We start from the raw sequence: 15,861 nt of genomic DNA on the forward strand, positions 1-15,861 counted from the left end.
CCCCATATGAATATAAATGCTTTGCTCACAAGAAAATTAGTAATCGGATTTTAGCCAGTAACTCTGTCTAAAATTCCCCTGGTTGTTCCTGTACGGCTGAGAAAAACCACACGGTATCAGCACTAATCCAAAAATGAAAAGAAGTGCAGTATATTCACTGCTCTTGGGAAGCTTAAAGAGCAAGCAACCCAAAATAGCAGCTGGGACAGAGCCACAGCTGCGGGGTCAGAGAGTGTGAGTCAGGGTGACTGCTGACCCTCCTTCCCCGACGATGGGCGGCAGAAGCAGAGCACAGCCAGGCCTTGCTCTGATTGCAGGTGAGCTGCTGGGATGGGTACAGGGAAAAACCATGGGGGATTTAAGTGAGAGCCTGAAGAAAAGATTGCTGTGCAGTGTGGGAAGGCTGCCATGGCAGTAAGTCATCGTAACAGCAACTATGACAGACTTGGCTATTTCAGGCCTGCCCCACCAGCTTTGTTATGAGCACGCTGTTTGCACGGCCCACCTTAAGGCTGTACAAATACTTGCCATGTACAAAGTGCTGTCTGAGCTCCAAGAATGTCACAGTGAAGTGACTGAGACTAAAACTTCTCGAGCAGAGGCTGTGCTTCAGGCTCAATTTGTCTGGGAACGTACAGCCAAAAATTGTTAATCCATTTCTAACGGCTGAAACCATCCTCAGGGACCCACTGTTTATCTGACCCTCGTGTAACCCCTTAGAAAAATTTCTGGCACCATTTTCCTTTCTTGGATTAACGCTTTGAAGTGTTGCACTTGGGTCCTGGCAGGAGGCAACTTTCTGTTAGGAAGTCACATTGCACCTGCTCCCTTAAACTGAGCTCAAGCTTGGCCATGTTACAAGCACTTGGAAACCCAGTCTGTGTGGGCTTGACAGAGATCTCAGCTTTTCAGCTCAAATTCCCCAGAGCTGTCTGCAGGGTGCAGGTGGTGCTGATCTCTGACCTCTGGAGGCTGGCAATGGGGGACAAGTGCAAAGTCGCCCTCCTCTGCTCTTCCCTTGCCCCTGTTTTGCACGTGGAAACTGCTTGTGCAAAGACACAGTTTGGGCTGGAGAGAGGAGGTAGAAGGAGGACATGTGCCACAATCCTAAAATTGTTCTATCATCCAGTCCACAGTCATTGGGGAGCCACAGCTGTGGGCTTTCCCAGCAGCTGGGAGGTCCTACACTCTGTGCCCACTCATAGCTAGAGTCTCGAAATTTGCTACAACAGGGTCCAGATTTCTCATTGTTGCACGGCCAGAAACATCTGTGGTCATCCTCCTGTTGGATTCCACACAAAGCCTGTCCAGGTCTCAAGGAGGAACTGAGGGAAAGTCGCTATCTGGTTGGGCTTTAACCACACGTTTCTTAGCAAGATCAGATGTCTGGTCTCACTGCTGACAAGGTTTTACCGCCTTGTAAACAGGCGCATGTATAAAGAAAAAATTACCTGTCAGTGTCATGTGTTAAGCATTACAACGGTTATCTATAAATTGGCATCAAAGTACATACTTGGGTTAAAAGAGCAAAACAGACAAATCTTGTATTGAATGTGCAGCATAGCGTTTGTTTCTGAGGTTTGTGTATAGGTCCATTTTGGTCCAGGGCCTACTGTTCCTACTGTTCAGTCCACTGAGTCGCAGCTTCTTCTCCTAAGACCTTGCAGTAAAGCTGTTCAATATGTGGTGGGTGCTTAGAAGCCAACAAATGCTCAGCTTTCTCTGCAAACACACTTCTCGTCTGCTTGCCCTGTCTGTACATGCCAAGTGCCCTTTGTCCCATCATCCAGGTCATGAATAAATATGTTCAACTTTAACAGCCCTAGCATGGATATCTAAGAGATGTCATTAGCGATCAGCCGGCAGCTGGACTTCGTATTTCTGTACTGGTGATCCCAACTATTCCAACTCTATAGACCAAATAGTCTTCCACCCACCTTATCATCTACCTTGTCATATTTATCACACTGATTTAGATACAAGGGGGCTGTAAGAGATGGCATCAAAGGCTTTGCCAAAGTCAGGCACGTCCAACCCACAGCAAGTGGGCCACATGCGGCCCAGCACAATTCACAACGCAGCCCTCTCCCTCCTTGACATTTAAAGATGGTGGCTCTTCCTTACACAGTGGCCCTGGGCGTGCACCCATTGCTCAGTCTCGGTCTCTCTGATGGCATCCTGTTCTTTGGGCACATCAACCGAACCCAGCAGCTTGGAGCTGCAAGACTGCAAAAAAATGATAAAAATTTTAAAAAATCAATTTACATCTGCAAGATCATTTTCAGTTGATATAAATACATTCCAACTCTGCAGATTTTACAATTCTATGACCTGCACACTTTCAAAAGTGAGTGGCAATCAGATATTCAACTCTAAAATCTGATCACTTCTCTTTACCAGACTTTGATAATCCCTATTTTAGCAGAGAAAAATATCCCTCACTTCACAATCACACCGCATTCGTGTCACCACGTTTTGGCAGTACACACATTCTGAATCAAGGATGAAGTACAGGAAGAGTATGAGAAGCTGAATATTTATGGAGACCAAACATTGAATGTGAGCACCGAAAGGCAGTGGATGGTGTGTTTTGTCCATGGTGACAGCGGGTCATCTTCGCTGGTGCAGATTGTTATGAGTGTGACATGCAGGCTCTTGTTCATCACTGGTGAAAATGCACAGCTAATGGTGGTGAGTAGGCTGCTCTATCAAGTAGTGATATTGTGCTCTTAGTATCTGCTGTTGTTCCCATGGAAATGAAAATAGGAGGCATTACTTTTGGAGCTACCTACTTATATGCAGCCCAAGACAACTTCTATTCATTAGAGGCAGCCCAGGCAAGACAAAAGGTTGGACACCCATGGCCAAAGTCAAGATACTTCATGACATCCACTGCTCTCATGCTTTGAGGAGGCTGTCCTTGAATAACAAGCAGCTCTCCTGGGCCCTTCTGCTCTCCAGCCCCTTTAGGATCATGCCAGCCAAATCCCTAAATAAGGTGAAATCCACTCTCCTGAATGCAAGGGCTCTAATGATGCTTCATCTGCTGACTTCTTGCAGGATTTGCATGACCACGGGGTCATGACTGCTGCAGGTAAATGTATCCTTGACTGTATCCTGCACCAGATCTTCCTTGTTTGTAAACAACAAACGCAGCAGAACATCTTTCCCAACTGACTCATCAGCCACTTGTGACAAGAAATTGTCTTCAGCACATTCCAGCACACATCTGGCTTGTGCAACGCACAAATAGAGTCCTTTGTGTTGGAGCACGCCTGTAAGTCCTCAGCCCTGTGCTGATGTGAAATGGCACCACTGACTTTCTCTCCTCGACCAGGTCCTGTCCCAGAGTAAAGTTCTCTGCACCCTGTGCATGAAGCACAAACTCTGCTCACCCCGTGCAGCCTGTTCTTCCTGAAAGACCTCTATCCGTCCTTGACCGCTCTCACTCACGTGAATTATTCCACCACAACCCTAATCCAAAAGATATCATAAATGTGCAGTTGTGTAATTCCACCTGTTTGTTTCCCAGCTGTCTCTGTTTGTTTCCGTATGCCTGAGATAATGCTAAGTCAAGTTGCTTTCAGAAAGGACATTGTAAGAGACTAATATCTTTTACCATTGCCTCAAAGGTTGCTGATGAACATGTCCGAACATGTCCAAGTTAGTCCCGTGACAGACATGCTGGAGTTTCCCTGGTCATGCTGTACAGACTGTATAGGATACTCTTTGGGGAACAGGCACTTTGAGGCCCTGGCTGCATCCTAGAGTTCGCTGCAGAGTCTTTGCAGGTACATCAATTTGCGAGCTGTCCAACAGGAACTGCTGCATTAGGAGCTTTTCTCTGATCATGTTGAGATCACAGACCAAACAGTGATGGGTTCAGTGCTTCTTTTCAGCCAGAACTAACTGTTGTGATGGAGAACTTTATTGATCTCTAATAGCAGTGACGCCAGGAGCACAGAGCTGTGCTGTTTCAGGAAATACTTTGACTATCTCCAGAATGGTGTTTGGATTACTACTGTCCCAAAGGCTGAAACTGCAAGGCTGCTTGTGAGCATGTGCTTTCTCCCCAGTAACTGAGATGTGTTCTACAAAAATCAGGGTCGTTGCGGTGACTGACATTTGGAGATGAACAAAGATTGTTATTCCCAGAACATTTTATTAGGTGATTTTATTTGGTTATTTCTGGGAATTAAGTGCTTTCTTTAAGGAAAGGTGTGACCTAACCAAAGCTTTCAAAAGTTCCAGTGGAACAAATTCTCAGCCCTGCAAGCAGAAACCTGAACAGCCTGTGTTTGGGAGCTGCATCTCCCCTGAGTTGTCTGTATGAACAATAGGGCAACAGACACAAACTCTTTCACAACCGCCCACCCATGGTGGCAGGCAGCAGGATTGGGTTGCTTTGTGCACTGCAATCCCAGCTTGGCTGTGGGGCAGGGCAGGCAAGCACCTGGACAGCACCCGGCCCTGCCCCACAGACGGCACCACTGCCTGCGCTGCCACAATGGTTGGGACAAGGAGACCTCTGACCTCCCCTCCTACTTTGGCAAAGAGGTGGAGGAGGAAAAGGGATGGCCCTCATCACCACTCCCCCAATGCTGAGCTGAACAGAGGAGGAGTTCTGGGTCCAAGCCAAACGCCATTTTAAAAGTCAGCAGCGGCAGGGAGAGGGGAGCAGGGAGGCAGAAGAAGAGGGCGTGAGGAGGAGGAGAAAGCAAGAGGAAGAGGGCAGCTGCCTGGGGAGGGGAGCAGGAGAAAGGAGAAGGAGGCAGAAGTGAAGGACAGAAACAGTGCTGGCTTAAAAGAGGAAGAGCAAGGAGTAGACAGACTACAAAATGACACTGCTCCTGTGGCTGTCATCTTGGAGCAACATCTCTGTTCTGGGAGTCTTTCTTACTGTCTTTACCATACTTGTTGACTTCATGAAGCGCAGGAAGAAGTGGAGCCGTTACCCCCCAGGCCCGGTGTCACTGCCGTTTGTCGGGACCATGCCATTCATTAACTACAACAACCCGCATCTCTCCTTCGAGAAGGTGAGTGCTGCACCCTGCCAACATGCCAATTCACACAGGGAGTCCGTGGGTGGGGAAGCGTTACAGCCATGGAATGTTACTTGAGTGTGCAAAATCTAAGGGCCCTTTCCCTAAGACAAAACTGTTCAGCTGTCTGTCCAAAACCTGCCAAATGAAGAAACAAAATATAGCATTTGTATTGTTTGCCCGTATAGAGTCCAAAAGATTTTAAAATCATATCACATCAGGGTCATTCTCACTGCACTGATTACTGATCACCTGACCACTAATTGCATTTAATGATGTATTTCTATTCCAGTAAAGTACCAATCCCCCTTCAAATCCCACTGAAAAAAAAAAAAAAAAGAGAGAATGGGAAAGGGGAAAGGAAAAAGGGGCAGGGGAGAACAGGGGGCAGGAGGAAATGGGGGAAGGGGGAAAGAAGGGAGGGGAGAGGAAAAAATGAGGGGGGGAGGGGAAGGGAGAGGAATGGCAAGGCAAGGAGAATGGCAAAGCAAGCAGAAAAGCAAGACAAGGCAAGGAAAAAAAAGAAAATGAGTCAAAAAGAAAGAGAGAGGGAAAGAAAGAACAAAATGAAGAAAGGAAGGAAGGAAGGAATACAAAGATAGAAGACAACAAAGACAAAGAACATATAGTTAAAAAATCCACCTGTGCCATCCCCCTGTTGTCAGCAACATGTCTTTTACAGATCACCAGAGATGTAGGATGTGTGCCAGTTACCAGTCTTTCTAAGAGAGTATGTTCCCCTTGGAGAAAAGCTGACCTCGAACTCCAGAGTGGAGCTACCTTTTCCAAGCACGTTTCTGGGAATTGGGCTTTGGGTAGAAAAAGAAACTGCAGACCGCTTATAATCAGTATTTCAGTCTAGCAGAAATTAAAACTACCTCAAAAATGGCATATGTTTTCCAATGAAACAACAGGTATCGAGAAATAATAGGTTGAGTGTGCAGCCTTTGAAAATCATCAAAATCTTGACCTTGTGTTGTCAGACAAAATCCAAAACACCCACAGTGCTCTAGAAAAGTTTTGTCAGCACAGTTGTACATTAAATCTTGCCAGTTGTGATGCACTGCTCCTTGCTTTAGATTGTGGCTGACACTGCTCTGAGTGTCACACGGCAGAGACAACCAAATGTCAAAGGTCAGCTGGAAGGTCTCCCAGTAAAACAGAACAAACCACTGAGCAGTCAGGCCCTGAGGAAGGATACACGGATGGTTTTTTGACGTTACATTCCTGCATTATTGCGTGTCAGATCATTTTCAGGGCCATGATTTTTTATCTTGGCAGTATCGCAAGAAGTTTGGAAACATCTTCAGTCTCCAAAACTGCTGGACCAACGTGGTGGTGCTGAATGGGTACAAAACTGTGAAGGAAGCCCTGGTCAACAAATCGGAGGACTTTGCTGACCGGCCATACTTCCCCATATACGAACAACTGGGCTACGGACATAAATCTGAAGGCAAGTCCTTTGCAGATGTACATTTCCCGCAGGCGTTGGCACAAGGAGGACTGGGTAGATGACGAGTAACAGATTTTCCCAGTGCAAAGCCTGCTTCTCATGCCCCCTAGTCATTATCCTTGTACATCTGACGCTCTTCTGTGCTCACAGAATCAGATGTGATGAAATGGGGTCTCCCCTCTCTGCCAGCTCAGTAAGTGGCTGTAGTACAGCTCCAGGGACGAGCACACACCTCTTCAGCAGTGTAAGGACATGATCAGTGGCACAGCTTCTTTGCCAGAGTGAGAGCTGGTAGCTCCCTGTGCCCAGTGCCACCCTATGAGCTTGTCTTTGTCACTACAAAAAGATGGCAGCTTTCCTCCAAGAAGACACGAGAAAGCATCCAACCCAGATCCATCCCCCTCAGATCCTGTGCACAAGCTGCTACACAGTTCGTGCAAGCTGAGGACACAATGCTGAATAATTTGGAGGAATGTTTCCTTCCTTTGCTCTCCTTGAAATTCTCCTCCACTTTTGCTAGGCACGTACCTGCATTAGAAGGTGCAGTGCTAACCTTTTAGAATGGCTGTATGAACAAGCCATATGCAATCATACCCTATTCTGTCCTTTCTAGCAAACCCTGCATGGGGTGCACGTCAGAGCTGCTGACATTTCTTGCTCACCTTACTTCCAGGGATTGTTTTTGCAAGATACGGACACGTCTGGAAGGAGCTAAGGAAATTCACGCTCACAACTTTGAGGAACTTTGGAATGGGAAAGAAGTCCTTGGAGGAGCAAGTGGCTGAGGAAGCACGATTTCTGTGCTCTGCAATCAGTTCAGAAGAAGGTTTGTCACATGCAGCAGGATGGGATTTGTTTTCTGAAAATAAACCCAAACAACCAAACAGAAAAAGGCAGTAGAGTGGTGCATGGAGATAAGTGCTAATTCAGCCTCTCCTGTTCACATGCAGTGTTTCATGTCCATAGGTGTAATGGTTATTGACCCTGTTGTGCTGTAAAGCCACTTCTTCCATAAGCACTGGGGCTACTGTAAGGCTAAACAGTTTGAAACAGGAAATAAATAGAAATAAGCAGAGGCAAAATGTGATTATTTCCAGCGCGGGGTAACTGTAGCCTTCATGAAGTTACGTGTAACGGGGTGGAACACAGTGGATCCATTGGTGGAGGTGGTGATCTCCATCTACTCTGCCCTTGTGAGGCCCCATCTGGAGTACTGCATCCAGGGCTGGGGCTTCCAGCACAAGAAAGACATAGACGGGTTGGAGTGGATCCAGTGGAGGTCCTGAGGATACTCAGAGGGATGGAGCTCCTCTGCTACAAAGACGGACTGAAGGAGCTGGGCTTGTTCAGCCCGGAGAAAAGAGGGCTGCAGGGAGACCGCATTGCAGCCGTCCAGTATTTGAGGGGAACTTGAAAGCAGGAAGGAGATTGATCTTTTACATCATTTGATAGTGATACACCAAGGGGGAACAGTTTTAAACTGAAAGAGGGGAGAGAAGGAAATTCTTTACTCACAGAGTGGTGAGGTGCTGGATCTGGCGGCCCAGAGAAAGCTGCATTCCTGAAGGCATTCAAGGGCAGGTTGGATAGGTCCTGGGCAGCCAGACCTGGTGGGCATAACCCCTGCCCACAGCAGGAGTTGGGACCCAGTGGGCTTTGAGATCATTTCCAACTGAAACCATTCTCCGATTCCATGATATGAATGTTACCACATGACAAAATGAACCTGACAGCTTTCACACCACATCGACTATCATTAGACACAAAAAGAAGTGCTGTTATGTGACCTTGCAATTCCGCTCTTCTTGGGGACCTTTCTTCTTTAAACAATGACCAACTGAACCATAGTAGGAGATTAGATCATCTCTTTCTACTCTGAAGAATTTCTACTTTCAGCACCTTGGGGGCTTTTTCTATTCAATGTGTTGAAGAAGTATGTGTGTGTTCTTGGTGCTGGAGGCTGCAGTACCACAGCAAGGTGTTGTATAGACTCTTTGCTTGATATCCATTTCCATTTTTAGGTCGTCCTTTCGATCCAGATCTCCCTTTTAATAATGCAGTCTGCAATTTGATCTGCGCCATCACCTATGGAGAGCGTTTCGACTATGGTGACGAGACATTTAAGAAGCTGTTAACTTTGTTTGATAACACTTTAAAAGAAGAAGTTGGATTCCTGCCTCAGGTAACACGGAAGCATAGATGTTCTGTAAGAAGCCGCCCTCTGTCACTTGAGAGCACCGCATTTCCATTATTTTTCTTTTTGCATCACATAATATCTTGTCTCTTTCTGCATGGTCCTGGCTTGCCAGCTTCTTAATGTGGTGCCCATTTTGTTGCGCATCCCTGGACTGCCACAGAAGGTCTTTCCATGCCAAAAGGAATACGTTGACTACACAGAAGAACTCATAGATAAGCACAGGGAGACCTGGAACCCTGCTGACATCCGAGACTTCACTGATGCATTTTTAAAGGAAATGGCAAAGGTAGGGAGAGCAGCAGGACCTCAGAGACCTGATGCAATTCCTCTACTTCTTTGAACTTACTGATTAGAAGTTGGCTTCACTTATAAAGTTCTATGAAGACGGTTATGAAATTCCTACCTCTTCATTCCTCTTCATACTTGAGAAAGGAGGTGTTCAGTTCTTCATGCTGTGCCCTCCTTGGTTATCCTCAGACCATATAATCTGCAGTTCCTGTCCGCATCTTCCACCCTCTTTTCTTCTCAGTGTCTGGCAGCTCTCCTTTCAGCCTACATCACTTTGCAGGCATTTAAGGGGTGGGTCTGACCCTGACCACATTCCCTCTTGTCACATCTCTCTGTCGCTTACCTAAGGTCCCCAAAGAAGACGGACTGAAAAATCCCTCCACCAGTGCTAGCTTAGGTCAGGCCAGTCCTGCTGCTCCCTTGCCAGAGTTGAGTCACAGGTGCCTCATTAATGCTAGTCCCTAGGAAAGATAAGTATAAAAGGGATTAGAAAAGACAAGCAGATGAACTCATGCAGAGAGCTTGTCAGATCTCATATGCTAGCTAATCTGAGCTCAATTAGTATTTGGATGAAAGACCAATTTCACAGAAACTGGTGTTGCAGACGTAATAGGCAGCAATGATACCCTGTTCCTTTTTCTTTCCCAGTTGTAACAGAATACCAGGGCAAAGCAGTGAGAGTCTGTAATGCACAGATAGATAGACTGCCCCCTCAAATTACTGCTGATTTGAATTGGCCACATCAGAGCAGCTTCCTCTCTGCCTTGTGGGTTTTCTGATGTGTTCAGGCTGTGCAGCTGTGCTCCACTTCCTCTAGGGAAGGATGTTACAGTAAGTGGCAGTGGCCTGCTGAGTTGAGGCATTCCCATTCATGAAGGGAGGTGTAACTTTCACCTCTCAGCATATAGGAGTACAATAGTAACGGCATGATTTAAGTACATCATACTCAGGCCACTGCTTGTGTTGTGATCTACTCTGCCAATGAACTTCCTGGTCAGCAAAAATGGATCGACTGCATCTCAGTACTTCTCTGAAACAAAGACTTGTCACTCAAAGAGAGTGTCTTTGCTCCTGTGACACATTTGTTTGCTCTCTGCAGGGTAAGGATGCCGAAGAGAAGGGTTTCAATAAAAGAAACCTCAGTCTGGTGACCTCAGACTTGTTTGCAGCTGGTTCTCAGACCACCTCCACCACCCTCCGATGGGCGTTCCTCTTCATGATTTTGCACCCAGAAATACAGAGTAAGTGAGAAAACAAGTAGAGTCCTTGTGGCTCATTCCTTTGAACATTCATTTCACCGCAAGTACACTGAACATCTCTCCATATGTGGGGCTTTTTGTAATAAGAAACAGCTTTTGGAATTGTTTTTCTCTGGGAAGAAAGCAGGAGAAACGCTTCCCCATACAGAACTCTTCTGGCACAGCTTAGTGAGAGTGGTGGGGAATCCGAAGAAAAGTCTGGAGTTGGATGGGCATGTTCAGGTTCCCTCTCACTAACGGCTGCTGGGGGACTTTCAGTTACCACTGTGCCCTTCATCCTCTATTTGGAACAGGCACTAAGCTGTTTTAAAATGATGCATGCCCCAGTACACTTTCAGTCGCACTGAGGAGAGGTTGGGTAGCATGTCAAATGAAAAGAATTTTACTAAAGGCACTGCGCACAAGTAGGACTTATAGAGATTTTTCTGAGAAGCTGAAGAAGTGTATTCCCATTAGTTTCTGCTCCTTTCTATGATCGCTGAAATCCATGCTGCCAGCTTTCCTACATCTTGTACCAGCCCCTTCTGATTATCTGAGGAAGCTCTGATTCCTAAGCTGTGCTGCTTTTAGGTAAAGTCCACAAAGAGATTGATAAGGTGATTGGAAGAAACCGAGCACCCACCATGGCAGATCAAGCGAACATGCCCTACACCACTGCTGTCGTCCATGAAGTGCAACGCTGTGCAGACCTTGTCCCCTTCGGTCTACCTCACATGACATACCGGGACACTGAGCTTCAAGGTTTCTTCATTCCTAAGGTGACTGTGGCCAGACAGCCAACGCAGCAGCATCGCCCCATGCACAGACCAGGCCTGGAATGACCACACACAACTCTGCAGCTTTGTCCCTCCTGCCGTATAGCACAGTCATGATCAACACTGAAGTAGGAATTTTGAAAGACTTAGACCATGCAGATGGTCACACTTGTGCTCTGGGTTATACTGGTTATGTGGGAAGTAACAGTGGTGGCAGCTCAGTGCAAAGGTTTGCTTATCTGTGTTGGCTGCAGTACAAGCCTGAGATGTTTTGTAAGCGTTACAGTAACTTCCCTAAGTTTAAAACATATGCTTCATTAATTTCTTTGTTCCATGCAACATTGGGCCTTGAAGTCTATCATTTAGTTTGTTCTTACCAGCTATAAAACACATCCTGGGGGATCTGAGAAGCAGTGTGTGTTTGCACTGTGTAAGCCTAAAACTGGCATTTGCATGGAGGCATTACATGCCTTTATAAGAAAACAAACTGTAGAAGTCCAAATGCTTTGTGAGCATAGGGCAGATAGCATGAGTCACCGGAAAAGTGACAGTGCTTCACCTCTGTTTTCAGTAAGATCAAGACGAAGGGCATGGTGCCTTATTCTGAAGCACCTAACTATGACTGCATTAGGTGGCAGCGGTCTAAAGAGGGACCGGCACTGCTCTGTCATGCAAAGGTAACTGTGCGGTTCTCATGTAAGTTGTTTCCTCTTTGAATGCAGGGGACGACAATCATCACCAACTTGTCTTCCGTGCTGAAGGATGAGACGGTCTGGAAGAAGCCAAATGAGTTTTATCCTGAACATTTCCTGAATGAGAATGGGCAGTTTGTGAGACCAGAGGCATTCTTGCCTTTCTCTGCAGGTAACTCTAAGGGGAGGATCTAGCTGCAAGTCAGGTGCATGGCAGTAGCAGTAATCTGCTTTCTGGGAAGTGGAAATCCAAGGGTCGTCCTTTTCCTTATCTCTGCATTTGAGCACGGGTAAGACCTGCAGGGGACCCTTCCAACCTCAGTTATTCTGTGAGCTTGTGCCTGAATGACATGATGCACCATCTGACTAAATAGCTATGAGCACCTCAGCCTTTTTGACACAGTTAACTGAGTAGTCTCACCTTCTTTCTTCTCTCCATCCTGAGCAAGGAAGCTTCTGAATCATGTTCTGATCTATCCTATGCCTGCACAAAGAGGTTGCTGATCCCAGAGTGATTTCAGTGTGGTTTAATGCACACCCTCATGGGCATTCCTTCTTGCAGGTCGACGTGCTTGCCTGGGGGAGCAGCTGGCCAGGATGGAGCTCTTCATCTTCTTCACCACTCTCATGCAGAAGTTCACATTTGTGATCCCCGAAGATCAGCCCAGACCACGGCAGGACAGTCGCTTTGCTTTAACAAACAGCCCATACCCATACCAGCTGAGAGCTGTTCCAAGATAATGTGCACCACTTCGCTCAGAAACCACCACAAACACCATGAGAAATGTTGCTGTGCAGATCATGCGAGGTTGTAGACCTCCTAAGTCTGTGCAGACACTCACAGTTGTTTAAATTAATGATGTGGCCCAGTATCCTTAGCTCAGCTTAATTTCAGTCCATGATCTTGAATCACATAGCCATAACAAAGGTATAAGGTGGTGGTCACGTTTGCAAGTACATATATACTTTATCAGCCACTGCTGCTGTACTGCAGGCTCTTGTTGAATAAACGGCTACTGAAAGAGTCCTCAAGTCCTGTGTATTGAAACACAAAGGTTCAGCACCTGACAAAGTGACATTTCCTGGCAGGACTGCACATGGTTTCAGAGTAGTGCTCCTGACAGTGCAATAAACATATATTCCCTGAATTGGTTTCTGTTCACTGCGTACTGCCATCCATTGCACACACGCGGCACTGCCTTCCTTTACAACCCTTATGAAAGTAAAGTACCTGCCAACTGGACGTGCAGCAGGAGGAACGACCAAGGAGTACCTAAATAATCAGTGCGATGGTTCAGCTCCAGATCCAAATACATCAATTCCTACAAATGTATTTCTGAAGGTGCACGTTTCCATGAGGCAGCCAGCATGCAGCCATGCTTGCTGAGCTTTCAGTGAACCAAAGGACCCCAGCAGGCACGCGGTACACGGGTATAGGGAGCGGAGGGTATGAACACGGTGACAGAGCACAAGTCCGTCGTCCTGGGTGAACACTGAACCACAAAGGAACAAAGGGATCTTAAGAGTGACAGAACCGCTGAACGCCTCAGGTTGCAGCGTTCTCGTACGCTGGAGCGCCGAGTCCAGTCCGCGGCTCCGTGTGGCACTGAAGGCAATCACACGGCGCTGCACGAACGGGCCGTGACGCCGTCGCGATGCTCTGAAGGCCACGGCCCGGCCCACAAAAGCCGCCCCACTCCGCCAGGCTCAACCGCCAGGAGGGGATAACGGCGGCCGGGAGCCGGAACTAGGACCCGCCCCCTCCCTTTCCGGTTACTGAGCTTCCGGCCACCAATCGGAGTGGGCGGAGTGGCAGCGTGACAGGCCAATAGGAAGGCGAGCGCGTCGCCGAGGCTGAGGCGACGGGCGGGCCGCGACCCGCGCTGCGGGACGGGGCGGGATGGCGGTGGCGGGCAGAGGCGCCGCGGCCGTGAAGCCCATCTTCAGCCGGGACCTGGGCGAGGCCAAGCGCCGCGTCAGGGAGCTGTACCGCGCCTGGTACCGCGAGGTGCCCAACACGGGTGAGGGCCGGCGCCGGACGCGCGTGCGCAGGAGGGGGCGCGAGCTCAAGGTCGTGACGGCCGCCCCGCGGCCCTTGGAGGCTGAGGAGCGCTCCGTGCGCGGCCGCAGCCGTCAGGAGGTGTGCTCTGTTTCCCCAGTGCACCTGTACCAGCTGGACATCACGGCGAAGCAGGGCCGGAGCAAGGTGCGGGAGATGTTCTTGAAGAACGCCCACGTGACGGACCCGCGGGTGATCGACATGCTGGTTATTAAGGTACGGCCGAGTCAGTGCCGCCTGGGGGGACGCGGCCTTTGGCCTTTGGGCGGCAGTCGTAGTGGCTCGGTAACGCACCCGCTGTGCCCTAGGCCTGCAGCCTGCCTGCTACAGAAGGCTGAGCGGGCACCAAGCATAAGGCGTTGAAAGAAGCCTCCGTGGCAACGGCGGATCTTTGCTGTTGTAATGCATGGGAAACCTTTCAGCCGAGAATTGCTGTGCCCGGCTGTTGGATTGCCTGCGTTTTGAGACAGCTACCCTGTCTTGAAATGATTTAAAATGTCTGCAAACGCAGTCCGGGATAATAGAGTGGTTGAAACCTTCAGGCACTTAGAAAAATCACAGGAGCACATAATTGCAGATGCAGCTATTTAAAAAGGGTTTTACGAAGCGCATTTCACTAAGTTATGTAGTGCTGTATAGTTGGAATTGAGCTACACCCGAGAACCAGCCTAAAGGTCTTTTGTCTCTGCACAGGGGAAAATGGAGCTTCAAGAAACCATAAATGTATGGAAGCAGAGGACTCACGTCATGAGGTATTTTCATGAGACGGAAACCCCACGACCTAAAGACTTTCTGTCCAAATTCTATGAAGGCCATGATCCATGAAACAGACCCTTTGTCTTCCTGTCTTGTATTATAAATAAAGTTCTACGTAATACAAAAATCTGTACAGATTGTATAGCAGGCTACGAGCCTAATGATTCAGTCTAAATCCAGTGTATGTGCAAGCCATTACGCTATCTGTGAAAAGCTGATTCCTGGTTTCTAGGAGTATTTCCAGCAAGTGAAGTTTGTCCTGGAGGATCTGAATAACCGTAGCAGCCCAGTTACGGAGCTCAGCCTGCAGCCCTGTGTGAAGCAGCAGCTTCCTTGGAAGAGTGCAGGCAAGAGTGGGTCTTCACAAAGCCATTGTAGTTGCCAAAGTATTGTGCTTGAGACCTGCTCATATTTATGCTGTGACATTGTTGACCTTGTTTGACACTGTTCTCTGTTTACTTCCTAGCAGTAAATGGCTTGAAATCCAATAGGAAGTAAAGCCCTCTGTACCATAAAATGATCAGTAGAGTCCATTTCCCCACTGTGAAATTAAGTTACATGGGGCAGTGTTTTTTAGTACTGCTGTCTGGCTCCATAAAACCATCTGACACCTAGCAGGAGGCTGTGTCTTACCAATATCACAATGCTTCAGTCAGGAATTACTGGTTTGATTGTGTGAAGAGTAAGGGAAACTCGTTTTTTCACGAGTCAGAATGCATTTCCATCAGCTAAATCAGTGCTGGAACTTTCCCACATGTGATCAATGATGAATCCTTGTAGTTTTCACAGGCGTCATTTTTATCCTCACCTAAATAATGGGACTGTCATCCCTACATGTTGAGCAGCCCTTCCCAGAGACATATGTATGCAGCAGCTTTTGGGATGAGGTGTTTCTTAGTGTAGGGCTGAAGTAATACAGCAATGAAGAGTTTGGCTCCATGGAAAACAGGCACATGTGGCTCCCAAGATCCCATGAACTGAGTCTGGAGAAAGAGGACAGCTTGGATACTGAATGACTCAAGACCGTGCCAGCTGCCTTCAGCCACAGCTGCTGAGGTTACTCAGATAACGCCCCTCCCTTGCGTCACTGTCTGAACTAGAGAACTCACAAAAAAACCACTGCCAAATAATGAGTGCTGACTTAAAAAATGAAATCACTTGACTGTGAACTTTCAAGGTATTTGAAAGAACAGCTGGTATGCAACTGGTCTGATGTGACTGAAGATACTAGGAGCAAAGAAGCCTTTAAGTCTATTGTGTGATGATTTAATTGCAATAGTAAACACTTTAAGAAAAGAGGGGGTTGAACTTTACAGATAGTTAACAAACATACTAGGACTAATGAACTATCTTGACATTA

The 15,861-nt window shown here is 47.5% G+C and overlaps 3 protein-coding genes across 3 annotated transcripts in view; 2 read left to right on the top strand and 1 right to left on the bottom strand.

Moving 5' to 3' along the window:
* The window catches only part of CCDC134 (coiled-coil domain containing 134), a 166,200-nt gene that overhangs the window by 56,914 nt on the left and 93,425 nt on the right, over nt 1-15,861 (bottom strand). The gene's annotated exons all lie outside the window — the stretch shown is intronic.
* LOC136052556 (cytochrome P450 2D17) lies at nt 4,665-12,824 on the top strand. The gene is made up of 9 exons (XM_065742789.1): nt 4,665-5,036; nt 6,324-6,489; nt 7,163-7,321; nt 8,517-8,677; nt 8,805-8,978; nt 10,080-10,221; nt 10,810-10,997; nt 11,717-11,858; nt 12,249-12,824. The coding sequence occupies exons 1-9, from the start codon at nt 4,839-4,841 to the stop codon at nt 12,425-12,427; spliced, it is 1,509 nt and encodes a 502-aa protein (XP_065598861.1). The 5' UTR covers nt 4,665-4,838; the 3' UTR covers nt 12,428-12,824.
* Nucleotides 13,551-14,643, top strand: NDUFA6 (NADH:ubiquinone oxidoreductase subunit A6). Its single transcript, XM_065742790.1, has 3 exons — nt 13,551-13,707; nt 13,846-13,961; nt 14,439-14,643. Exons 1-3 carry the CDS (start codon nt 13,587-13,589, stop codon nt 14,568-14,570), a joined length of 369 nt encoding a protein of 122 aa, XP_065598862.1. The 5' UTR covers nt 13,551-13,586; the 3' UTR covers nt 14,571-14,643.

Source organism: Cyrtonyx montezumae, unplaced genomic scaffold (assembly GCF_038088225.1).
Source record: "Cyrtonyx montezumae isolate F1298 unplaced genomic scaffold, pur_monq_1.0 scaffold_3, whole genome shotgun sequence".
Classification (NCBI taxonomy): Eukaryota; Metazoa; Chordata; class Aves; order Galliformes; family Odontophoridae; genus Cyrtonyx; species Cyrtonyx montezumae.

Bases quoted from the DNA above. Each gene is read 5' to 3' on its own strand.
- LOC136052556 (XM_065742789.1), top strand. From the start codon at position 4,839: ATGACACTGCTCCTGTGGCTGTCATCTTGGAGCAACATCTCTGTTCTG. The intron at 7,322-8,516 runs GTTTGTCACATG...TTCCATTTTTAG, and splicing joins TGCAATCAGTTCAGAAGAAG to GTCGTCCTTTCGATCCAGAT. The intron at 10,998-11,716 runs GTGACTGTGGCC...CTTTGAATGCAG, and splicing joins AAGGTTTCTTCATTCCTAAG to GGGACGACAATCATCACCAA.
- NDUFA6 (XM_065742790.1), top strand. From the start codon at position 13,587: ATGGCGGTGGCGGGCAGAGGCGCCGCGGCCGTGAAGCCCATCTTCAGC. The intron at 13,708-13,845 runs GTGAGGGCCGGC...CTGTTTCCCCAG, and splicing joins CCGCGAGGTGCCCAACACGG to TGCACCTGTACCAGCTGGAC. The intron at 13,962-14,438 runs GTACGGCCGAGT...GTCTCTGCACAG, and splicing joins TCGACATGCTGGTTATTAAG to GGGAAAATGGAGCTTCAAGA.